The sequence below is a fragment of the Loxodonta africana genome, chromosome 12, assembly GCF_030014295.1.
Source record: "Loxodonta africana isolate mLoxAfr1 chromosome 12, mLoxAfr1.hap2, whole genome shotgun sequence".
Classification (NCBI taxonomy): domain Eukaryota; kingdom Metazoa; phylum Chordata; class Mammalia; order Proboscidea; family Elephantidae; genus Loxodonta; species Loxodonta africana.
In genome coordinates, this window is record NC_087353.1 from 104,977,512 (window position 1) to 105,003,430 (window position 25,919).

General features: G+C 46.9%; 2 protein-coding genes across 10 annotated transcripts in view; one reads left to right on the plus strand and one right to left on the minus strand.

The window, feature by feature from the left end:
- LOC100666198 (general transcription factor II-I repeat domain-containing protein 2-like) overlaps nt 1-17,002 on the plus strand; it is a 75,264-nt gene extending 58,262 nt beyond the window's left edge. For 3 of the 6 annotated variants that reach the window (XM_064296090.1, XM_064296092.1, XM_064296093.1), the window contains 6 exons: nt 2,510-2,641; nt 8,094-8,171; nt 9,022-9,105; nt 10,180-10,363; nt 11,980-12,008; nt 13,609-17,002. In XM_064296090.1, coding sequence (XP_064152160.1) covers nt 2,510-2,641; nt 8,094-8,171; nt 9,022-9,105; nt 10,180-10,363; nt 11,980-12,008; nt 13,609-15,215 — 2,114 coding nt within the window. In that variant the 3' untranslated portion in view covers nt 15,216-17,002. The remainder of the gene's footprint in view (nt 1-2,509; nt 2,642-8,093; nt 8,172-9,021; nt 9,106-10,179; nt 10,364-11,979; nt 12,009-13,608) is intronic. The other 3 variants (XM_003416549.4, XM_064296091.1, XM_064296094.1) reach the window with 2 other exon arrangements.
- Nucleotides 1,739-25,919, minus strand: part of NCF1 (neutrophil cytosolic factor 1) — a 37,810-nt gene continuing 13,629 nt past the window's right edge. Inside the window, exons 8-12 of one of the 4 annotated variants that reach the window (XR_010323727.1) lie at nt 25,296-25,413; nt 23,971-24,078; nt 23,337-23,482; nt 15,444-15,619; nt 14,341-14,975 (exon numbers count right to left, since the gene is read on the minus strand). Coding sequence is in view for 3 of the 4 variants with exons in the window: in XM_064296095.1 (XP_064152165.1) it covers nt 22,881-23,002; nt 23,337-23,482; nt 23,971-24,078; nt 25,296-25,413 (494 nt within the window). In the remaining variant the exon portion in view is untranslated. Of the gene's footprint in view, nt 13,196-14,340; nt 14,976-15,443; nt 15,620-22,720; nt 23,003-23,336; nt 23,483-23,970; nt 24,079-25,295; nt 25,414-25,919 lie in introns of those variants that run through there. The other 3 variants (XM_064296096.1, XM_064296097.1, XM_064296095.1) reach the window with 3 other exon arrangements.

Below are 25,919 nucleotides of genomic sequence, written 5' to 3' on the forward strand. Positions count from 1 at the left end.
TTCAAGTCCGTGCAGAGACCCCTCAGAAGAAAGGCCTGGCAGTCTACTTCCAAAAAATCAGCCACTAAAAACCCTATGGAGCACCATGAGTCAGAATTGACTGGAAGGCAACTAGTGGTTGTGGTGGGTGTATGACTATAAAAAAAAAAAGCAGCTTGTATTTCCCTCAGGTACCCCAGTGCTTTGGGCTTTTTAGATAACATAATTAAGCCATTTTTAATTAAGCCATGCAAATTAGCACTGGCCCAAAATCGTACCAAACTATGCTGTGTTCAAGTGGGAAAAGACTGAAAGAGCGGACAGGGTGAGGAGACAAAGAAAGGAAAAGGGGGAGGGGAAAGGAAAGGACCCCGTTCACTCACAAACACATTCCATCTCCTCCTGGGCAGTATGATAAAGAGAGTGAAAATGACACCTGGCTGGGACTGGACTGGAATCAGGGAACTCAGTTTAAGTGCAAGTATTTAAATTATGTGAAATTAAAAAAGCAATTTGGTCAAGATTTATTTTTTAAGATCCACTATGTAAGGTTTCTTTAAAATACTTAAAAACTGACATGTAATCCGTATGGTTTTTTGTTTGTGTAAAAACCACATTCAAGAATTATAAGCATATTCTAATCTTCACAATGAAAAGTTTTTTGAAACATTGTTGATTCTCAGGGAAGTGAATGAGACAGTTTATCCTGGACTTGCGTGAATTTGCAGCCCGTTTAGTTAAAAGAATGTGCATTTTTCCTTTAGTCGTGACCCATTTAGTAATTTGCTAAAAATGCTTTTCTCTCTGCTGCTGGAATATGAGCTGATCCCTGGTGTCGTCCCATCACCAAGGGCCCCTTCCTAGGTTGAACCCAGTCCGATTTGCGCCGCCCAGTAAGACTGTTGAGGCAGCCTGGAGTCACACAAGCAAATCTGTTTTGCTACCAGCTAGCAGAAGGAGACAGTAAGGGCTAGAGCCTTCAGAGAGACTGTCTCTCCGATTTGCGATTTGCGTAAGAGCCAGGTATTTAAGGGTTTCAACAAGGAGGGGTCTTGATGTTTACTCATGAGGTTCTGGGGGGAAAGGGTGGAGGTCTCTGAGGAGGGGTTGGGTTATGCAAATACAGGCACGCAGGCAGGGTTTCTTCAAGATGGAAGTCCTTTGGTTCCCTTTGACATAACTCGTCATGGGATGTGAGGCAGGTGCACTGGTTCCCTTTGTCACATCGCCACCTTTGGCGGGTACAGGAAGGACAAACAGCGGTCCCTCTTCCTTTGCACACACCCTGCACCTGTGGAGTCCTGCAAGATCTACATCAACAATTATTCGCGACATCTTAGAACGGTTCAGTTCCTTCCGCCCCACAGGGCCTGTGTGTGTTCTGTTCTCATCTCCAGGAGGCGGGCTATGGCCACACCAGTTCCAGTAGGGCAGGTAGTTTTTTCCACTCTCTGTCCTGCTTGACTTTTTTCCCCCCAGCCCTGTGTGCAAGGGGAAGGGCAACCGGCCCTGCTTCAGCCTAGTCCTGTCTCATTCCTACTTGAGAAGTTCTTTTATATTTCATGTTTAAGAATGTTATGAGGTCTCAGAATTAATGTCATTATGTACTTAATTGTGTCTCAGTCACCTCTCCAGATTCAGTTTTGAATTATTAAAATATGAATTAAATACAGCATTGAGTAATTGTAATTTTATAATTTTTCCATCAGAAACATGATTTAATAAGCAGACGATAGTATATAAACTATAAAACTTAAGCTTTTAAAATAACTTTAACATTTATCTCCTAGAAGTTCTCTTTACTTTTTTTTTTTTTGCTTAGTAAGTTGTTTTTACTTAGAGATAATATTATCACTTGTCGTCACGTTGATTCTGACTCATGATGACCCTGTGTGCATCAGGGTGGAACTGTGCTCCATGGGGTTTTCACTGGCTGATTTTTCAGGAGTAGATCGCCAGGCCTTCTTCCAAAGAGCCTGTGGGTGGACTTGAACCTCCAACCTTCCGGTTAGCAGCTGAGAGCATTAACTGTTTACATCACCCAGGGCCTCCGTAGATACTACTCTGTGTGAAACCCTCACTGAATTCATGGTGCCATGACCTGGAGGAGTTTTGAGATTTAATGACTGTTTCTATCCTGATTGGGTTTCTCCATTATACTTCATTTATTTACGTTCTTAAAAACTGGTTTTATCAGGTTCATTGTTCTAGAAGGAAAACCTGTCTCGTCATTATTTATAACAGAAGAAGTGGGTGCAGTTTAAGTGCTCAGCGGTCAGAGTGGATCATGGTGACACGTTTGGAAAAACACGCACACGGTGGTCATTGAAAAACACACACACTGTCAAAAGAGAAGTCAGAAACAAAACAGGAATTTAAAAACCATGATTTACAATAACATTTCAGTTTTGTTTAGAAAAATCATATAGATAGAAGAAAATACCGAAAAAGAAACTGTCAACAGTATTCGAGTTATGTGTGATTTTAACTTTTTCCTTATATCATTCATTCCGTCCCCAATTCTCCGCAGCAAACGCACGGGGTTCTCTAGTTGGTCGCCGTGGAGTCTGTTCCGACTCACGACAGCCCCGTGTGCGCAGAGCAGAACTGCCGCGGTGTTTTCAAGGCTGCCGCCTTTGGAGACCTTCTTCCCAGGTGTCTGGTGGGTTCAAAACACCAGCCTTCGAGCACTTAACTGTTCGCACTACCCAGGAACTCCTACTTGACTACTAAGAGACACAGTTCAGATTACTGGTTGGTCTGTGAGAGGGTGAACAAGCTCTCTGTGGTGTTTTAACCCCACAGCTGTGTGGGAAGTTGTGTGGCCATGCTGGCTGGGTCTTTGGGCTCTAGCAAGCTGCTTCCCCTCAAGGGATGATGTCATTCACCCACTGCCAGCAGGGCATGAATTTTCAGGTGAATTTTTCTGTTAGTCAGGATGGATTTCTGCTGTCTCATCTACACTTGAGAAGTTAATGGGGCCCGACTAGGTTTATGGACAAAACATGATATTTAGCTGACCCAGTTTCAAATTATGTCATCATGAGGTGTCAACCTGGCATCTGGCACACTTGATGTTGGACACCGTTCTGAGCCACACTGTAGTACTTGAGATTATTTTCCCCCTAAAATTCCACAGAAGGAAGCCCTTAAAGTACTTTCAAAAATGTTTTTTATGGAGGTGAAATTCACATAACATAAAATTAACCATTTTAAAGTGAACCATTCAGTGGCATCTGATACATTCACAGTGTTGTGCAGCCTTCACCTCTGTCTAGTCCCAGAACATTTTCAGACCCCAAAAGGAAACCCAAACCCATTAAGCAACTGCCCATTCCGGTCCCCCTCTCCCCTCCCCCAACCCCTGACAAACAGCAGTCAGCTTTCTGTATGCGTTCACCTGCCCTGGTCATTCATATATGACTTCTGTGTTTGGCTTCTTTCTCTCACCATGTTTCAGTGTTTTCAGGGTTCCCCTGTGTCATAGCATGTATCAGTGCTTCATTCCTTTTTACGGCCGAGTAGTAATCCCTTGTGTGCGTGGACCACGATTTGCTTACCAGTTCATCCGTTGATGGACATTTGGGTTGTTTCCTTAAAGTACTTTTAAGAATGTAAAGAGAACAGTCCCACGTTAGAATCGAAGTCCAGCACTAAATTTAAGTGGCCTCTGTATGGTGGTGTGTCATTTGGGGCATCCCAGTTGTGTAGGGAGTAAAGGCCCAATCATTCTTTTTTTTCTAAATAGCAGTTCTCTTAAAGAATTAGTCATAAATTATCTGCCACTAATACCTGCATCTAGCAAAGCACTAAAGCGTTGGGAGCACCATCTGTGGGGTGTTTTGTCCTCCTTTGTCTTACAAGGATTATTGTGATGGCTCATATAGCAGCCAGATGGTGGTGGTGGTGTTAGGTGCCCTCAAGCCAGTTCTGACTCATAGCGACCCTATGTACAAAACACTGCCCGGTCCTGCACCATCCTCATAATCATTATGTTTGAGCCCATTGTTGCAGCCACTGTTACAGACCATCTTATTGTGAGTCTTCCTCTATTTTGCTGACCCTCTACTTTACCAAGCATGATGTCCTTCTCCAGGGACTGGTCCCTTCTGACAACGTGTCCAAAATATGTGCATCATCTCACCATCCTTGCTTCTAATGAGCATTCTGGCTGTACTTCTTCCAAGACAACGGACTTGTTCATTCTTCTGGAGGTCCATGGTATATTTAGTATTCTTCACCAACACCATAATTCAAAGGCATCAATTCTTCAGTCTTCCTTATTCATTGTCCAGCTTTCATATGTATATGAGGCGATGGAGAACACCATGGCTTGGGTCAGGTGCACCTTAGTCCTTAAGGTGACATCTTTGGTTTTTAACATTTTAAAGAGGCCTTTTGCAGCAGATTTGCCCGATTCAGTGAGTCATTTGATTTCTTGACTGCTGCTTCCATGGGTGTTGATAGTGAATCCAAGTAAAATTAAATCCTTGACAACTTCATTATTTTCTCCATTCATGATGATGTTGCTTTTTGGTCCAGTTGTGAGGAAAGAAAGAAAAGAAGAAAATGGATGCCAGAAGAAACTCTGAACTTTGCTTTTGAATGTAGAGTAGCTAAAACGAAAGAGATGATGAAGTAAAAGAGCTGAACACAAGATGTCAAAGAGCAGCTTGAGAAGACAAAGTTAAAGTATTATAATGATTATAAAGTATTACAATGACATGTGCAAAGACCTGGAGATAGAAAACCAAAAGGGAGGAACACACTTGACATTTTTCAAGCTGAAAGAACTAAAGAAAAAATTCAAGCCTCAAGTTGCAATATTAAAGAATTCTACAGAGAAAATATTAAAGGATGCAGAAAGCATCAAAAGAAGTTGGAAGGAATACACAGAGTCATTGTACCAAAAAGAATTGGTCAACATTCAACCATTTCAGGAGGTAGCATATGATCAAGAGCTGATGCTACTGAAGGAAGAGCTCCAAGCTGCACTGAAGGCACTGGTGAAAAACAAAACTCCAGGAATTGATGGAACACCAACTGAGATGTTTCAACAAATGGTTGCAGGGCTGGAAGTGCTCACGCATCTGTGCCAAGAAATTTGGAAGACAGCTACTTGGCCAACTGACTGGAAGAGATCTACATTTGTACCCATTCCAAAGAAAGGTGATCCAACAGAATGTGGAAATTATCAAACAATATCGTTAATGTCACACACAAATAAAATTTTGCTGAAAATCATTCAAAAGTGGTTGCAGCAGTACCTCGACAGGGAACTGCCAGAAATTCAAGCCGGATTCCAAAGACGATGTAGAACAAGGGATATCATTGCTGATGTCAGATGGGTCATGGCTGAAAACAGAGAATACCAGAAAGATGTTTACCTGTATTTTATTGACTATGCAAAGGCATTCATCTGTGTGGATCATAACAAATTATGGATGACATTTCGAAGAATGGGAATTCCAGAACACTTGATTGTGTTCATGAAGAACCTGTACATAGAACAAGAGGCAGTTGTTTGAACAGAAGAAGGGGATACTGCGTAGTTTAAAGTCAGGAAAGGTGTGCATCAGGGTTGTATCCTTTCACCATACTTATTCAGTCTGTATGCTGAGCAAATAATTGGAGAAGCTGGACTATATGAAGAACAAGGCATCAGGATTGGAGGAAGACTCATTAACAACCTGCGTTATGCAGATGACACAACCTTGCTTGCTGAAAGTGAAGAGGACTTGAAGCACTTTCTGATGACGATCAAAGACCACAGCCTTCAGTATGGATTATACCTCAACACAGAGAAAATGAAAATCCTCACAATGTCATTTGTTACTCATTCCTAAAAGGAATTTTTTACAAATTTTGTATTTTTAAATTTATATTTTAACTTACTGTTAACTTTTTTAAAATTGTTTTAACTTTTTCTATTGTGGTGAAAATACACATAACCAAACATACACCATTTCAACACTTCCTACGAGCACGTTCAGTGACATTGATTACATTCTTCAAGTTGTGGAACCATTCTCGCTACCCTTTTTGAAATCATTCCACTACCATTAACATAAGCTCAATGGCCTCTAAATAAAAACTCCCTTTTGATGACCTGAATTTGGTTCTGGGTTTTCTGGAGGCTTAGCGCTATGAGTCGGAATCGACTCGACGGCACTGGGGCCTGGGTAACGATGTTACTGGTTGCCATTGAGTCAGCTCTGACTCATGGCAACCTCCTATGTGTTAGAGTAGAACTGTGCTCTGTAGGGTTTTCAAGGTGATTTTTCAGAAGTAGATCACTAGGCCTTTCTTCCAAGACACCTGTGGGTGGACTCGAACCGCTAACCTTTAGGCTAGTAACCGAGCATGTTAACCATGTACAGCACCCGGGGACTTCGTTAGCAGTGTTTACTACCCTGAAATATTTCCCTTATTTTGAGGTGGTGATGGAACCCACAGTAGCTTCAGGAACCTCTCTATGCTGAGCCTGGCTATTAGAGTTAGACCTTCCAGGATTCATTAGATTTCTCAGAAAAGCAAGTAATTTTGAGATCAAGAGCAGCAGATATCTTCCAAACAGTTGTGTGTGTGAACTGTTTGAAGCAGCGTGAGGCCATGCAGAAAAACCTGAGGGCCTTTGTTGGTGATGTGGCGACTTGTGTCCCTGAGGTGTCAAAGAGCACGCCCAGATTTGTTCGTGTAGACTCTTGGTTCTGCAGACTAGTTTCTTCTTTGAGTCTTTGGTTTCCTTTTTTCTCTTTAGCTCTGGACAAGTAGAGACTGATAGTTTGTAGCTGATTTATTTTTTAAACATGGATTTACAATCTTTCTGCTGTACAAGCATTCTTCTGAGACCATCCTGACGAATTCAACAGATTTAGACCTGGAACAGTCATTTATGATCATGCCAAGCATCTCAGTTTTAGAGTGCCCTCACACAGCCGTAACTAACTGACCTCTAAATAAACAATTTGCAATCTATTTCCTAATATGATCTCTTATCTCTTGCAAACATTTTCAAGACCCTTTCCTGGAAAATTCCTAAACGATCGTTATTACAGTCTTTGTTGTTACAGCCTGCTGAAAAAATAATTCCTTCTTTTTATCTAGTTAAACTATACCACTTCTCAGGACCCTCTGCAAATGCACGTAGAAGCCATGGCTCTGAGCTGCTTCTCCCAAAGTTGGCGAGAAGAAGAAAAGCAACTTAGAGTTTTTAAAACAAGATGGAGTTCAGCTTACACCTTGGGCTGAAGCGTCTCTTACACCAAGCACCTGGATTTTGGGGAGCTCTTACACAGAGGTCTTCGTCTTCATGTGCAGTCTCTCAAACCTTGAGTATTTATCGTTTACAGAACGTATGGATGGCGCTTTTAGACCCTCAGATTAGATAGATCTGTTAACATTTTCCACATTTAACTTACGTGACTATTGGGTTTATCCTTCGATCGGAAAACTGACCATATCAGCTTTCCTTTTGCAATTCAACCCTGCCTGAGCCTTTTTTGGCTGTTTCTCTTAAATCATTTTTCATAGGATGTCTGCTTTTTAAATGTTCTCTAAGACATATTTAGGTCTCATTTCCCCTTTGTCTTTCCTTTAAACTGAGAATAACAAGGGAAATATACTTTTTAACACACTCCTTTTTAAATCAGACTGATGGAAGTAGCCTCAGTCCACGTCCCCAGTTGCCTTTCAGTCAATTCCAACTTGTGGTGATCCCATGGGTGTTGGAGTAGAACCATCCTCCATAGGGTTTTTAGTGGCTGATTTTTTCAAAATTAGATCACCAGGCCTTTCTTCCAAGGAACCTCTGGGAGGACTTGAACCTCCAACCTTTCGATTTATAACGAAGCATGTTAACCAGTCGCACCACCCGGGGACTCCAGTTGAAGTATTAGGGGCTAAGCAGTAAACTGGTGCCCTCTCCCCTCTGGCGTCACGTTAACTTGCCTGAGGCTGAACTGTCAGCTAACAGCCAACCACTTGGGATCCGCAGCCACGTGTTCTCTGAACTTGTACAAACTCAGCCTGGGTTTCTGCTCAAAGTAGCACCGTGACATTTTAGAATTCCGCCTCATTTTCTGTAAATTCTAAACTTCAAATTCTGTTTTAAGGAAACTCAAATTCATCTACTGTTACAAGTTCTGCAGCAGGTGTTGAGGATCTTAACATCGTTCAGGTGACAGTTCCAGGTATGAAGGCTTATCTGACTGTATCATGGTTTAGTTTTTATTGTCTTTTCAGTTTGTCTTAAGTCTTTTATGATGTGGGTTAGCCCCTTGGAGATGTTGTTTTTTGCTTAGTTTACCCTGACAACTAGGAGTATAAAATATGCTGCAGGTGGCCACACGATGAATATCTTGCCCGTAGCAGACAATGTGAATCAGACACGTTGCTTCTCCCAGCCTGGCCCCAGCGTTACCTGGAAAATCCACCACAGGACAACTCCAAACACCAGTTGCCATAGAACTGGAACTGGCCTCAGGGAAGAGACTTACTTGCTTTAAGTAACCTTTTCCAGATATGTGCATGTAAAATATATCTGGAAAGATACGAAAGAATCCAAAGGCACGGTTCCTCCAGGGAAAGAAACTGACAGCTGGGATGGAGATCTAAGATACGTTTTGTTTTCTACCCCTTGAGTTTTGAATCATGTGATTGCTTTAGTTATTCAGAATTAAATAGAATAAAAATTTAAAGTATTAAAAAATATTCCCTTCTGATCCTGGTACATCTTATTCTTTATATTTGTCTTATTGCACTGGCTAGGATCTCCAGGACAGGGTTGAAGGGGATGGTCAAAGTGGACATCGTTGTCTTGCATGATGTTGAAAATGCTCCCTAAAAGTAGTATGTAGCATTTTTACATATAATTTGGAAAATCTCTATTGTCTGTGATAGTTTCCATACGCAAATTTCCAAAATGCTTAGTCAGCACTAAGAGTAAAATGAATGATAAGCCAGGTGCTTACAGGCATTTCCTGCAACAACTTTCTTGGGGGAAAATGCATAACTACTTCTGGATTGTTTGTTTGTTTTTAGATAATGAGAAGGAAAGGTTATCAAGTGCTGAAAAGATTAAACAGCTGAGAGAACAAGTCAGTGAGCTCTTTAGCAGAAAATTTGGTAAGTTGTTATATTACTAGATAACCAGAATTTATGTGCCTGAAATACTTCTTTTAACCTGGGTACTTCGTCCTGTAAGAAATTGATCTTTCTTTGAAGGAGCTACGATGAAACTCAGTCAACATGTATGTTCACTTTAGAGTTTTTACACGGAAACACTGACTCATTAGGATACTATAATGATACTAGCTGTCTGATTTATTGAGTTGTTACCACAGTCAAGGGTTGTTTTTAGTGCTTGACGTGTGTTTAATCATTCAGTCCTCACAAAAACCTTCTCAGGTAGATACTGTGGTAATCTCTATTGAATGCATGGAGAAACTGAGCCGACTACCCGTTGCCAGTTTCAAAATCAGTAAAATTATATCCATGCATCATAGTACTGCTAGAAAATAAAGCAATCACAGCCAGTCACCAGTGTTGTCAATTGGTTGGAATGATTTTAAGACCTTGACATTAAACACAAAGCACAGCTTGGCAAAAGTAAGTGACAAACCTGAGACCAGAGGAACTAGATAGTGCCCAGCTGCCACTCAAGACCGTTCTCTGACCAGGGTTACAGTAGAAGGTCCTGGATAGAATGGGAGAGAAATGTAGAGCAAAATTCAAATTCCTAAAAAAGGCCAGACCTGCTGGATTGATACAGACTAGAGAACCCCTGAGTATTGCCCTAAGATACCGTTTGAACTTGGCACTGAAGCTACTCCCAGCAGTCACCTTTCAGCCAAATAATAGATTGGCTTATAAAATAAACAGTATTATCCATGAGTAATGTATCCCCTAAACAATCAACTGTATGAGGCCAGAGGGTCAACATTTACACAAAAGCAAAGATAAGAAGGCAAGGAGGGGAGGGGAAGCCACATCACTGGAAACAGGACAGACAGACTGGAAATAATAACGCTGACACATTGTGAAAATTGTAACCAATGTCACAGAATAATTTGTATAAAATTTGTTAAATGGGAACCTAATTTGCTATGTAATTTCACCTAAAACACAATAAAATATTATTAAAGAAAAAAAAAGTAAATGGCAAAGTCAACTCATTTTACATGGCTTGTCTTATCGCAGGTGAGGCAATTGGAGTAAATTTCCCTGTGAAAGTTCCCTACAGGAAAATCACATTCAACCCTGGATGCGTGGTGGTCGACGGCATGCCTGCGGGGGTGGCATTCAAAGCCCCCGGCTACCTGGAAATCAGCTCCATGAGGAGGATCTTGGATGCTGCCGAGTGTATCAAGTTCACAGTCGTCCGGTGAGTGAGTGTTCCCTGCTCATCTGAGAACACATCTGGAGGTTGGGAACACATCTGGAGTTCGGGAGGCTAAGTTACCTTCCCAGCAGGCACGTGCAGGGAAGGGTTTGCAGTACAATGCAGTCAACAGGTGAAACACAGGCGCTTGTTTACTTATTGGAAGTTTTTGTTCACATTGTTAAGGCTGTTACTAGATTCTGTACGTAAGGAAAAGATGTTCTTAGTTTGTTTCACACTGACAGAAAGGGACTAGATAAATCACTTGAAAAGTTACATTTCTGTCAATCCCTGTAGACACGACTTTGAACTTGAACTGTGGTTGTTAACCTCTTCAGCAGCTTGGTCCTCCCCAGAATCCTTTGCGCTCTAACTCCTACCAAGCCCATTTTACCAGTCTAAATTCTGAACAAACAGACCTCCATGTTTTCTCAGATTCCTCTCTTTTTTAAAGAACAAGGGAAAAAAGAAAGTGTAAACCGGCTTCTTTGTAAATCCCTGCGGCCTAGACCCCGCCCTAACCTGGTCGGCTCTTGATGCTTTAAGCAGCCTTTTGTTCATTCACAAATCACCCCTTTCTCTTTTCTCGCAGTAGCCATCTCTACCATTCCCCCCACTCCTCGTGCCTGGGGCGCCCGCTCCCCACTTTCAGCACACGATCTTGCTTCCCCGTTGCAGGCGGCTGGGGCCACCCGTGCGAACACCTCAGCAGTGGCCACGGCTCAGTGTTTGTTTCTGCACCCACTCTCTTGGGTCAGACCTCAAGCCTTTGCCTAACAGTCGATGGAGTCCGCGTTCCCCTCCAGGCTCAGCCCACTTCTGCCACCAGGGGGAGCTCTGAAGCACACCTCAGACAAGCCTGCCACCCAGCCACCCACATCCACTAGCTGAGGTCGCTGCATTTGTCTGCTGCTCACGCCCTGTAGGACTGGCACTCAGAAATCTACCATCTCACTCCTAACCCCCTTCTAGCCCTACCTAAGTACAAGCTCAAACGGCATCCCTCCATGAGATGTTTGTACTAATAATTACAGTTGCCAACCCCCACATGGCATTGGGAGTCCTGGTGGCGCAGTGGTTAAGCACTCAGGATGCTAACCAAAAGGTCAGCTGTTCGAATCCACCAGCTGCTCCTTGGAAACCCTGAGGGGCAGTTGTACTCTGTCCTATAGGGTCGTGTTCACTGTGTGCCAACCTGCTGGGAGAATTTTCTCATATAACCTTTTACTGCCTCCCCTCAGCAACCCTGAGAGTTAGGTATTGTTATAATCCCACTTTACATGAGGAAACTGAGGCAGAGAACAATCGAGCCACTTGCCCGAGGTCACGGGGCTGTTAAGTGGCAGCACTGGGATTTGTGACCCAGAGGCTGGCCCTGGGGTCCATGCACTTCCTGCTGGGCCAGACTGCCCCTCAGCTGCGTTTTGTCACATTCTGCCTCTGGGAGTTGTGTGTGTCCTCTTCTGTTTCTCGGTGGTGGTGGGCAGCCGGTATCAGTTTGATCTCTCACTGCACCTAGCATAGAGTTGACACTCAGCAGAAGTCTGTTGACTAGAGCTAAATGGACAACAGAGGGCAGATGAACTTTGTTGCATTCAACAATATCTCTTTCTCTCCAGACCGCTTCCAGGAATTGAGCTGAGTACTGGTAAGTACTTGGTGTGGTAAGAAGAACGTTTAGCACCCTGGTGCTGGGTGAAGCATCTCAGTGGGCCCTCACCACAGGGTCCTTGCTCCCAGAGCCCTCGCGAGGCCTTAGTGCAGGCATTCTGCTCTTGACACGCACTTCACTTTTCCCCGCGTGTCACAGGACTCTCTAATTCTGTTGCTTACATGCTACTAACAAGGCGTTTTGTCTTCCTGTGCAGCAGTTTGGTGTCGCTTGCGTGCATGTCACACAGTCTTACTCCACAGTTCATTGTGGCAGGTGCCCCTGTGGCCACAGCACGGCCGCACTCATGGTCACAATAACGAATCCTGCTTGCTGGCTGGTAAATAGTGCCAGCCGGGCCACCCCTGCCCTACCTCAGGCCCCCCGGCCTCCCCATACTTCTGAACCAAAAGGTAGTGTCTGGCACAGCCAGGGCCCAGAGCCCCCGTCCAGTGCTGAGGCTGACATCTGTTCTGATGGGCAGTGCCCAAGCCATTCTGCTTGTTGAAGGTTTTTACTACTCCCCTGGAATCCCTGCAAGTCCGTCAGAATCCTGTGAGGCTGAGGCTGAGGGGGCGGGTGAGGGTAGGGGCGGGCTGAAGGGTTTGAGTCACTAGGGAGCCTCCTCAATGACAGCTTGAAACCTGAAGTGTTTAGTTTTTTGGGTTTTTTTAATGCTAAATTATTATTATATCTAAATTCGTCTGCCTGGTTCTTGAATGACTTTTTACATTTTTAATAGTTTTATTGCAGTATAACTTATGTCCTGTGAAATTTACTTGTATTGAGTGATTTTTAGTAGTGCTTTTTAGTAAATTTACAGAGTTGGGCAATGATTACCACATTCTAATTTTAAAACATTTCCATTACCCCAAAAAGATTCCTCCCACCCATTTTCAGTCACTTCCCATTCCTGCCCTCAGCCCCAGAAAACCACTGCCTTTCTGTCTCGCTAGATTTTGCCGGCATTTTCTTAAAGTGCATTTCTGTCCCTGTGACCGGTTGAAGCACAGCTACATGCATTGTGGCCGGGTCCTTTAAAACTTAGCCCACGGCAGTGTTCACTCACACACGTTTGTCTGCATAGATGCTGTGCTGTTCTCTGGCGCCGGTGCCTGTTGAGACTCCCAACAAGTAAACCATAAGCCTTCTGTGCTTGTCCATCTCCATTATTTCCACGTTGTCTTGAGAATCAAATGAGAAAAGATATGTTAAAATGTGGATCTACAACACTGTCACACCATTCCTGTTTAAGCCAGATGTGGCAGTCACCTCCTGAACCTCACCCATAATGTCTGTTGTTTGGCTCATATATCTTTTCAAAATGGAAATCGTGACCAACATTGAAAAGCAAGGCACGTTTTCATAAAAACCCAGATTTCCAGTTTTCCTTTAGAAATGTCACGAGCTGGCCGCAGCGGGTCCATGGTCCCTCGTGGCTGCATCTGCATCTCTCGGCAGTGGCTGTCCTCAGTCACCAGCCACCCTGCCCAGCTGCTCTGCCCCTCCCGGTTACTGCATGCTGTGCTCTTGTTTTTCTAGTAGCAGAGTTAAGAGAAAAGTGACCTATTTCTTGTCCCCATGTCTCTATCAAAAGTTGGAAAACGAAAGATAGACCAAGAGGGCCGTGTATTTCAGGAGAAGTGGGAGAGAGCGTACTTCTTCGTGGACGTGCACAATATTCCCATATGTTTGATATGCAAACAGAGCATGTCTGTGTCAAAAGAGTACAACCTAAGACGCCACTACCAGACCAACCACAGCAAGCACTTCGACCAGTATACCGAAAAGACGCGGGACGAGAAGCTTCGCGAGCTGAAAAAGGGACTCACGGAGTGTCTCTTCGGGTCAACAGAAATCGTGTGTCCTGAGAAAAGCCAGGTGTTTGCAGATGTGAGCCCAGCAGAAAACATGGTCGTGCAGCCTGTAGAAGATGTGGCTGGGAACTTATGGGAGAAGTTACGGGAGAAAATCAGATCGTTTGTGGCATATTCTCTTGCGATCGATGAAATCACAGATACAAACAATACCACTCAGTTGGCCATCTTCATTCGTGGTGTTGATGAGAATTTTGATGTCTCTGAAGAACTTTTGGATACAGTGCCCATGACAGGTACAAAATCTGGAAATGAGATATTTTTACGTGTTGAGAAAAGTCTTAAAAAGTTTAATATCAACTGGTCAAAATTAGTAAGTGTGGCCTCAACGGGCACTCCCACGATGGTCAATGTAAATGATGGACTTGTTACAAAGCTGAAATCCAAGGTGGCCATGTTGTGCAAGGGCTCCAGTCTTAAGTCTGTCTGTTGCATTATTCACCAGGAATCACTTTGTGCTCAGAAGTTAAAGATGGACCATGTCATGGACGTGGTGGTTAGCTCAGTGAACTGGATATGCTCCCGTGGACTGAACCACAGAGAGTTCACGACGTTGCTTTATGAACTGGACAACCAATATGGCAGCCTTTTGTACCACACAGAGATAAAGTGGCTGAGTCGCGGGTTGGTGCTGAAGAGATTTTTTGAATCATTGAAAGAAATTGAGTCATTCATGTTATCTAAAGGAAAACCCGTGCCTCAGCTGAGCTCTAAAGATTGGATCAAAGACTTGGCTTTCTTGGTTGACATGACAATGCACCTCAACACTTTGAACATATCTCTACAAGGGCACTCACAAGTAGTCACACAAATGTATGACTTGATTCGGGCATTCGTCGCAAAGTTGTGCCTTTGGGAAACTCACTTGGCCAGAAATAACTTGGCCCACTTTCCCACCCTGAAGTCCGTTTCCAGAGATGAGAGCGACGGCTTGAACTACATCCCCAAAATTGCAGGATTAAAGACTGAGTTCCAGAACAGGTTGTCTGACTTCAAGCTCTATGAAAGCGAGCTGACCCTCTTCAGCTCTCCGTTCTCCGTGAAGATCGACAGCGTGCACGAGGAGCTTCAGATGGAGATTATCGATCTGCAATGCAACAAGATACTGAAAACGAAGTACGACAAGTTCGGGATACCCGAATTCTACAAATACCTCTGGAGTAGCTACCCGAAATACAAGAACCACTGTGCCAAGATTCTGTCCATGTTCGGGAGCACCTACATTTGTGAACAGCTGTTTTCTATCATGAAACTGAGTAAAACTAAGTATCACTCCCACCTAAAGGATTCACAGTGGGACTCTGTCCTGCACATCTCAACGTCATGAAGAGACTTGGACTGGAAGCCTCTAGTCCCAAGGGATTGTGAGGTGAGAAAATGAGTAAATATTTCTGGTTTTCAGCATTTTCCCTTTTGAATTAGAAATATCATATGCAGTATCATACCTGTTTGTATGACATTTTACGCTTCACCATAGTTCAGTAAAAACAAAGTTTTATTGTGTTTCTCATAATTGGTGTTTCTTATGCCTGCCTGTTTCCTTCGTTTACATTACCTGCTGACACTGGAGTTGGCATCTTGAAGTTAAAATCCATCAGCAGAGAAGTAGAGACAGCGTGTGTCTTCATTTAGGGGTACATAGGTACACAGATTTATTACCCCCCTTTGCATGCTAGACCTGCGGCAACATCACATTCTCCCACGTGGTCTCACATGTTTCCAAGTTCAAGCCTAAGGAGAACCAGTTGGAGATGTACCCACATGCTATAGTATTTCTGTATCATCTGTCTCTTCCTCCACACAAACCCAGAAAGGTCCAGCTTAAAATAGAAAACCCGAAAACAACATAGACTATAAAAGACAAAGCAAATTGAGGTTGTCTTTTTTTTTTTTAATGTTTTATTTTGAAATAATTTCAAATTCACAGAAAAATTGCAAAAATAGAAGGAACTTTATATCCCTTTACCCAGATTTTTATAGTTAACATTTTACTCCTACGCTTTATTATTTGTTCACTGTCTCGCTCTTCTCTTTCTCATAGACGGACGGACGGACAGACGGATGGATATAAAAGCACATACATGGATATAAAAGCACGTACAGACATAGATATAGATACATGTATATACAAACGAGCCAAACCCATTGCTGTCAAGTCGATTCTGACTCGTAGTGACCCCATGTTTACAGAGTAGAACTGCCCTGTGGGGTTTTCTTGGTTCGAGTCTTTACAGAAGCAGATTGCCAGGTCTTTCTTCCACAACACCACCGGGTGAGTTTGAACCACTAGCGTTGACATTAGTAGTCCAGCACAAACCTCTTGTTCCACATGGAGGCCTGTATGCATATATGTTGTTGTTAGGTACCATCAAGTTTATTTTCTACTCAGAGTGGCCCCATGTGACAGAGTAGAACAGCCCCATAGGGTTTTCAGTGCTGTAATCTTCTCGGGAGCAAATTGCCGATTTTTCTCCTGCGAACCTGCCAGGTGGATTCGAACTGCCAAATTATGGGTTAGCAACCAAGCAGTTAACCACTGCACCACCAGCCTCCTTCATATACATATATACACGTACCTATGAGTCTACAGTGACTGTATGAATGAATGCCTGTGAGTGTCTGTAATGTGTGTAAATATACAGGCAAAGGTTTGTTCTGAACCATCTTTACTTTTGATAGCTCGGGGGGTGTTTCCTGAGGAGCACTGTTTACACAGCCGTGGCTCAGTTATCAGCGTCGGTGACTCCCACACTGATGCAACACTCTCAGCTGACCGACCGCCCCATGCCGGTTTGGTCGGTTGACCCAATAACGTCCGCTGCAGCATTTTCCTTTGTGGTGGTGGTGTTAGGTGCCATCGAGTCAGTTCCGACTCACAGTGACCCTATGCCCAACAGAACGAAACACTGCCCTGTCCTGCTCCATCCTTACAGTTGTAATGCTTGAGCTCATTGTTGCAGCCACTGTGTCAGTCCACCTCGTTGAGGGTCTTCCCCTTTTCTGCTGACCCTGTACTCTGCCAAGCATGACGTCCTTCTCCAGGGACTGATCCCTCCTGACAACGTGTCCAAAGTATGTATGATGCGGTCTCGCCATTCTCGCTTCTAAGGAGCATTCTGGTTGTACTTCTTCCAAGACAGATTTGTTCTGTTCATTCTTTTGGCAGTCCATGGTATATTCAATATTCTTCGCCAGCACCACAAGTCAGAGGTGTCAGTTCTTCGGTGTTCGTTATTCATTGTCCAGCTTTCACATGCATATGATGTGATTGAAAATACCATGGCTTGGGTCAGGTGCTCCATAGTCTTCAAGGTGACATCTTTGCTTTTCAACACTTTAAAGCTGTCCTTTGCAGCAGATTTACCCAATGCAATGTATCTTTTGATTTCTTGACTGCTGCTTCCATGGGTGTTGATTGTGGATCCAAGTAAAATGCAATCCTGGACAACTTCAGTCTTTTCTCTGTTTATCATGATGTTGCTCATTGGTCCAGTTGTGAGGATTTTTGTTTTCTTTATGTTGAGGTGTAATCCATACTGAAGGCTGTGGTTTTTGATCTTCTTTAGTAAGTGCTTCAAGTCCTCTTCACTTTCAGCAAGCAAGGTTGTGTCATCTGCATAATGCAGGTTGTTAATGAGTCTTCCTCCAATCCTGATGCCCAGCTTCTCATATAGTCCAGCTTCTCGGATTCTTTGCCCAGCATAGAGGCTGGGTAGGTACGGTGAAAGAATACAACCTTGATGCCTATCTTTCCTGACTTTAAACCAATCAGTATCCCCTTGTTCTGTCCAAACAACTGCCTCTTGATCTATGTAAAGTTTCCTCATGAGCACAATTAAGTGTTCTGGAATTCTTGTTCTTTGCAATGTTATCCATAATTTCTTATGATCCACACAGTCGAATGCCTTTGCATAGTCAATAAAACACAGGTAAACATCTTCTGGTATTCTCTGCTTTCAGCCAGGATCCATCTGACATCAGCAATGATATCCCTGGTTCCACGTCCTCTTCTGAAACCGGCCTGAATTTCTGGCAGTTCCCTGTCAATATACTGCTGCAGCCGTTTTTGAATGATCTTCAGCAAAATTTTGCTTGCGTGTGATATTAATGGTATTGTTCTATAATTTCCACATTCAGTGGGATCACCTTTCTTGGGAATAGGCATAAATACGGATCTCTTCCAGTCAGTTGGCCAGGAAGCTGTCTTCCATATTTCTTAGCATAGACGAGTGAGCACCTCCAGTGCTGCATCTGTTTGTTGAAACATCTCAATTGATATTCCATCAATTCCTGTTTTTTCGCCAATGCCTTCAGAGCAGCTTGGACTTCTTCCTTCAGTACCATCGGTTCCTGACCATATGCCACCTCTTGAAATGGTTGAACATCGACTAATTCTTTTTGGTATAATGACTCTGTGTATTCCTTCCATCTTCTTTTGATGCTTCCTACGTTGTTTAATATTTTCCCCATAGAATCTTTCACTATTACAACTAGAGGCTTGAATTTTTTCTTCAGTTCTTTTGGCTTGAGAAACGCCGAGAGTGTTCTTCTCTTTTGGTTTTCCATCTCCCGCTCTTTGCACATGTCATTATAATACTTCGTCTTCTCGAGCCGCCCTTGGAAATCTTCTCTTCAGTTCTTTTACTTCATCAATTCTTCCTTTCGCTTTAGCTGCTTGATGTTCGAGAGCAAGTTTCAGAGTCCTCTCTGACATCTATCTTGGTCTTTTGTTTCCTGTCTTTTCAATGACCTCCTGGTTTCTTCATGTATGATGTCCTTGATGTCATTCCACAACTTGTCTGGTCTGCGGTCACTAGTGTTCAATGCGTCAAATCTATTTTTGAGATGGTCTCTAAATTCAGGTGGGATATACTCAAGGTCATATTTTGGCTCTGGTGGACTTGCTCTGATTTTCTTCAGTTTCAGCTTAAACTTGCATATGAGCAATTGATGGTGTGTTCCACAATCAGCCCCTGGCCTTGTTCTGACTGATGATATTGAGCTTTTCCATTGTCTCTTTCCACAGATGTAGTCAATTTGATTTCTGTGTGTTCCATCTGGCGAGGTTTATGTGTATAGTCGCCATTTATGTTGGTGAAAGAAGGTATTTGCCATGAAGAAGTCGTTGGTCTTACAAAATTCTATCATTCCATCTCCAGCATTGTTTCTGTTACCAAGGCCATATTTTCCAACTACTGGTCCTCCTTCTTTGTTTCCAACTTTCGCATTCCAATCACCAGTAATTATCAACGCCTCTTGATTGCCTGTTCGATCAATTTCAGACTGTAGCAGCTGATAAAAATCTTCTATTTCTTCATCTTTGGCCCTAGTGGTTGGTACGTAAATTTGAATAATGGTCATATTAACTGGTCTTCCTTGTATGTGTATGGATATATCCTATCACTGACAGCATTGTACTTCAGGACAGATCTTGAAATGTTCTTTTTGACAATGAGTGCAACACCATTCCTCTTCAAGTTGTCATTCCCAGCATAGTAGACTATATGATTGTCTGATTCAAAATGGCCAATACCAGTCCATTTCAGCTCACTAATGCCTAGGATATCGATGTTTATGCACTCCATTTCATTTTTGACGATTTCCAATTTTCCTAAATTCATACTTCGTACATTCCAGGTTCTGATTATTAATGGGTGATTGCAGCTGTTTCTTCTCATTTTGAGTCGTGCCACATCAGCAAATGAAGGTCCCAAAAGCTCTACTCCATCTACATCATTAAGGTCGACTCCACTTTGAGGAGGCAGCTCTTCCCCAGTCGTCTTTTGAGTGCCTTCCAACCTGGGGGGCTCATCTTCCAGGACTATATCAGACAATGTTCTGCTGCTATTCATAAGGTTTTCACTGGCTGATGCTTTTCAGAAGTAGACTGCCGGGTCCTTCTTCCTAGTCTGTCTTAGTCTGGAAGCTTAGCTGAGCCCTGTCCTCCATGGGTGACCCTGCTGGTATCCGAATACCGGTGGCATAGCTTCCAGCATCACAGCAACACACAAGCCCCCACAGTACGACACACTGATAGACACGTGGGGGTTTTCCCTTGTAGGGTTGTCTTTTGAAGGTACACATACATTTGTGCTCCTAATCTCAAACGATTGTGAGCAGGATGGCACAGGACCAGCCAGTGTTTCGTTCTGTTGTCCATAGCGTCACCGTGAGCTGGAACCAACTCGACGGCACCCTAACAGCAGTCTCAGAGAGTCACTGGAATTGGTGATGCAAACTTGTGCATACTTTCCAAGTGGGGGGCATTGAGCTGCCTGGGGTGGAGAAAGGCTGGGAAGCCCACCCCAGTGACCACTCCCTAGGAAGCAGCTGCAGTAGGGAGAGACCAGGCTCTAGCTGTCGGCATCTGCACAAGGACCCAGCCCCAGGTGGGTCTCAGCCATCTGCAGACAGAGGGAAAGCACCTGGTCCTTTGCAGCTGCTGTCCTGGGAGGTTTACTGCAGGCTAACTCCAACGCTCATTTCTGGGGCAGGAAGCCCAGATGGACTGATTTATCATGGAGATTGGTAGAGAGGAACAGCCCCTGGTGTGTCTGCGCAAATGTGGACAGGCGGCTGAGGCTCAGAGTGGCTAAGTGGTCTGTCCAAGGTCGCACAGCCAGTAAAGAAGTCAGGATCCAAACTGAATGTGTGTGACTCCAAAGGCCATGTTCTTTGTTTGCTAAGTGGTCCCCGTGCCAGACGTGGAGGCCAAGCAGGCATTTGTTGTCCAGACTCAGCTTGTCTGTCACCAGTGGGGCTCCATGGTGGTTAGCACAGCCGATGACAGCTGCCTTCTGTTGATAGGACCATCCCTAGGTCTGCTCTCCTTTGAGTCAACCCCTAAGGCCGCACATTCCTCCCTGGCCTGGAACATGTGTTGGGACCAGGACGGTTTGGGGTGGGGTGGCCACTGACCAGCTAGCTCTGTTACTCATCACTCATAGACTGAGCTGAGACTGTGGGAAATGACTGAATGAGGGGTGGTTTTCCTAGTTGTCGTGATGGGGTGTCTGCAAAGGGAGCACCCAGGAGTGGCATGGAGGAGTGGTGTGGAGGGGCCCAGGCTGGAGCTGGGGGCTGAATTTGGTGGGTTCCCGGCAGGGCCCCAGGGTGGGAGGGTGCGCGGCATCTGTCCCAGGGACCTGTCTTCCCATCCCTGGGCAGGCAATTCTACACACACTCCCTCCTCAGGACCCTTCAGCAGGGTGCGAGCTGTGTGGGGTCAGGATAATGTAATGGGCCCAGAAAGAAAAAGCTGGGTTCACCCCCCGGCTCTGCCACCTGCTTGTTGTGTTACCTTCAGCAAATCACCTGATTTTCTGCGTCTTGGTTTCTCCATAAAATACTTACAGGGCTGCTCAGAACTAGAGATGACGGAAAGAGCCCAGCGCTACCCTGGCCTCAAGGACAGACAGGGCAGCCCTTACTCAGGCGCAGACTCAGGGCAGTACCCTTCCTCTGTCCCCTCACCCCCTTCATATTCTCCCACGTGCTTCCCTGCAGGACCTGAAATGCAGAGAAAGCACGGAAAAACACCTGTGGGGCAGTTCTACTCTGTCCTATAGGGTTGCTATGAGTCTGAATGGACTCGACAGCACCTAATGACAACAACGTACTGTATTTAATAAAAAGGTTAAAATTGCAACTGAACAAGCAAAGGGGTGGGTGGTTTGTGTTCAGATTTCCAGCAACCAAACCAGTTGCAATTGAGAGGGCTCCAGCTCGCGGCGACCCCACGTGTCAGAGTGCTCCGTACGGCCTTCAGCGTGTGTCAGGGTGCTCCGTACGGCCTTCAGCGTGTGTCAGAGTGCGTGTCAGAGTGCTCCGTACGGCCTTCAGCGTGTGTCAGAGTGCTCCGTACGGCCTTCAGCGTGTGTCAGAGTGCTCCGTACGGCCTTCAGCGTGTGTCAGAGTGCTCCGTACGGCCTTCAGCGTGTGTCAGGGTGCTCCGTACGGCCTTCAGCGTGTGTCAGAGTGCGTGTCAGAGTGCTCCGTACGGCCTTCAGCGTGTGTCAGAGTGCTCCGTACGGCCTTCAGCGTGTGTCAGAGTGCTCCGTGCGGCCTTCAGGGGCTGATTTTTGAAAAGGGGAACACCAGGCACTTCTTTTGAGGTGCTTGTGGATGGATTCAGTCTGCCAGCCTTTTGGTTAGCAGCCAAGCACCTAAACATTTGCACCACCCAGGAATTCCTCGCCAGCAAAGGTTTGCAAAAATGCTGAAACAGTGGAGAAATCCTGAAGTTTTCTCAAGGCCTGTCTCAGTCCTTTGATGTCCAGTCGCTCTCTTGGAAAGCGTCTGCCGTCCTTGTCATTTTTCTCATCTAAGGGGACCAGCCCCTTGCCCATCCTCACTCCGGGCACCACGGCCGTCTGGACAAGCGGCACCTTCTGTGCCCTCACTTGGCATGGCAGTGGCCTTGCCTTTTGGTGCAGACCCACCCGCAAAGGCTTGGAGACCAGTGAGGGTCTGTGCAGCAGTGACTTATTAGCTTTCCGGTACGACGTCCTAACTGCGGCAGGGTCTCTGAATAACCAGAGCCCCATATCCCCCTAAAAACGATCAATGTTTTTGTCCCAGCGACACACAAAATCTCACACACCCGCCCTGACCGGCCGCCCCCCACCGTGTCCACCCTCCTCTACTCTTCCGCACTGAGGGCCAGCGCGGGGTCTGGAGTTCCTCTTTGCACTTGGCCTTGTGCAAACCTGTTCTTGGCCAAGACCAGGGCAGCGTGCAACCGGCTGCGGCCTGGACCTCCGCTCTTGCAACTTCCTCCAGCAGAGCTCAAAGCACCCAGTGCCGATTCTAGAAACACCCCCAAAGGCAGAGTCTCTGAACACTCCAAGCAACATTTATTGAGGGTGGCGGGTAACCAGGTGGGGCTGGGGCCTGGGGCACGTATATACAGGGAGCCTCCCTGGGACCAAGACCGGGAAGAGGGGCGGGAGGGGGCGGAGAGACCTGGATGCCATCTGGGGCGGCGCCCCACTCAGACGGCCGACGCCAGCTTCCGCTTGGTGCTCTCGCTACAGCGGTGCAGGATGAGGTCGGCGCTGGGCCGCGGGGGCACTGCGGGCTGCGCCTTCGCGCTTTCGCCCTGCGGCTGCTCCTCTGCGGAGCGACAGCGCGGGGGTGAGGGGCCCGGCCCGCCCCGGGCCTGCACTGAGGCAGCGGACCCCAGGGCTCTGCGGTCCCCCCACCCTCGGCCCCGCCCCCATGTTCAGGGCCCGCCCCCAGGTGCACCGACCCGGCCCCGCCCCCAGGTGCACCGACCGGGCCCCGCCCCCAGGTGCACAGACCCGGCCCCGCCCCCAGCTGCACAGGCCCGGCCCTGCCCCCAGGTGCACAGACCCGGCCCCGCCCCCAGCTGCACAGGCCCGGTCCCTGGTTCACAAGCCCGGCCCCGCCCCCAGGCGCAGGCCCCGCCCACCCGGCCCGCACTCACGGATGGCGCCCCCCGCGATGCGTGGTCCCGGCCCAGCCGGGCGGCGGCGCTGCTGCAGGAAGCGGACGCTGTTGCGGCGATAGGCGTCCTGGCTGAGGCGCTTCCGCGACCGCTGGTGGATGCTGTGCGCGTTGCGGATGGAGGACCTGGATCCCGCGGGAGGGGGCGTCGGTCAGGGCCCCGGGCACCCCGCCGCGACGTTCGTCTCTGCCCTCGGGGTTCGGGTCCCCGCCCCTGGGCCCCAAAGCCCGACCCGAGGCCGGGAGGGGGCGGGGAAGGGGAGGGGCGGGGAGTTGGAGGGAGGGCGCGGGAAGGGTGGAGGGAGGGGACGGGGAGGGGAGGAACGGGGCGAGGAGAGGGAGGAGAAGGGGAAGGGGCGGGGACGGGGAGGGGATGGAGAGGGGCGGGGAGGGTGGAGGTGGGCGGGGAGGGTGGGGGGGCGGGGAGGGGAAGGGACGGGGCGGGGGACGGGAGGAGGAGAGGGAGGGGCGGGGCGGGGAGGGGCCTCCTCCGCCAGGTGGGCACCCCCCACGGCTCCCCTGCCTGGGCGCCGCAGGTCCGGGCATGGACCGACGGAGCGAGGCCGTAGTTCTCCCTGGTCCTCAGAGCCCCCGGTCCCCGGGACCTCGCTCACCTGCGGGGCGGCGCCCCTCGGTTCTTGATCTGGCGTTTGGCCTGGTCCGGGTCCTGCCCCGACTTTTGCAGGTACATGGACGGGAAGTAGCCTGTGATGTCCTCTTTCCTGCAACCAAGACAGCCCTTGAGGCCCGGGCGGCAGCATCGGGGGCTCAGAGGGCCCGGGCAGTGCCCAGGGTGGGGAGCTCCGCCAGACCAACAGCAGGCGCTGCCCCTGTGGCCTCAGTTTCCTCTTTGTGCACAGGGCCTCCCAGCTCTGACCGTCTTCGTCTTCCTTTCAAAATCGGCTGGGGGAAGAGGTAGCAGATCTAAGTCTCCCCGGGGGACATGGGTTTGGCTAAAACATCGGCAATATTATGTTGGTCACTTTTTTCTTATATGGTCATTACCTTCCGTATTTTAAGAAATCTTTGCCTACCTCCGGGTCACCAAGTTCATCTCCTATGCTTTCTTCCAAAAGCCTTTGAGTTCTAGGTTTTATACTTAGTAAAACCTGTGATCCATCCCAAATAAATGTTTATCTGTGGTGTGAGGTGGGAGTCTAGGTTCTTCCCCCCCCCCCCATATGGGTACCCAGTTATCTCAGCACCATTGTGGAGAATATTCTCTTTTCCATTCTCATTAGTATATTGGGGAATAAGGTTTTTTCTTTTGCATAATACCAACTATGCACTAATTCTTCTTGGCTAACGGAAGAATCTCAAGGGGTTCATGATGGCGGTTAACTGGACATAGGTCTAAAAAGGTGAGAAATGCTGCTTCCAAGCCCCCCAGTCAAGGCCATGCTGAGTGTAGAGCTGGCCCGGCCACAGCCTTGGGATAGGTTTGCTGGGGGCCTGGGCTGCCCTGTGATCCAGAGCTCTGTACACACAGGCAGGGGCCTTCGGGGACCCGGTGGCTCCAGGGAGATGGCTCAGCAAGGCCCTGGGGTTCTGTTTTCTCTAGTAATCAGTATTCCTGAATGTACTCAGAGGGATAAACAGGTGGAGACTGCGTGAAAGGTTTCAAAGGAAGAGCGATGATGGGGATGGCTGCACCCGGTCATTAAACGCAGCAACGGATTCAAGAATTAACTGTGTCAGCACGGCAGCCGTACAACTGACTAGTCAGACCCTAAGTCGCAAAGGAAAATTGCACGCTCTCAGACAAGGATACCTATGGGACAGGCAGGCTGAGGTTACCACTCACCTGCTACCAAGGAGGGGACTGAGCCCAAAGAGGGGCAGTGGCTTGCCCAGAGGCACACAGCCGAGTCAACCCAGAGCCCAGCGGGCCCTCCCCAAGCCAGGGCTGACTCAGTATGGGGTGGGGGTGCTCTCCTACCTGATGACCCACCAGCCGTCCAGGAGCTTATGGATAACCTCAATGGTCTCGCCCTCACCCAAGGTCACCTCGTCCTTCTCCACAGCAGTGTAGGCCTTGATGGTGACATAGGGCTCACCTGTCCAGGGGTGGGAGGGCTGTGTGTGAGGGTCTGCCCAGCACAGGACTCTCCATCCCCTCTCCTTTCTGAGCCGTGCACCTCCTCCAGCTAGCCCTGTCCCACCTGGATCCGTGACCTGCTCTCCTCTGGGTCTGTTCCTACCTCCCAGTTATGAAGTGAATTGTGTTCCAAAAGTATGTCCTATAAACCTAATCCCTATACCTGTGGATGCAATCCCATTTGGGAACAGGGTTTACTTTGTTATGTTAATGAGGCTGTATCAGTGTAGGGTGTGTCTTAAACCAGTCACTTTTGAGATCTAAAAGGAGCAGATCAGGCAGAGATGGGGTAGATGCCACACCCATGAAGATTGCCAAGGAACCGGGAACAAAAGCTGAAAAGAGACAAGAGCCGACAGGGAGAAAGCCTTCCCGGTGCCCTGAATTCAGACTTCTAGCCTCCTCAACTGTGAGAAAATACATTTCTATTTGTTAAAGCCACCCACGTGTGGTATTTCTGTTACA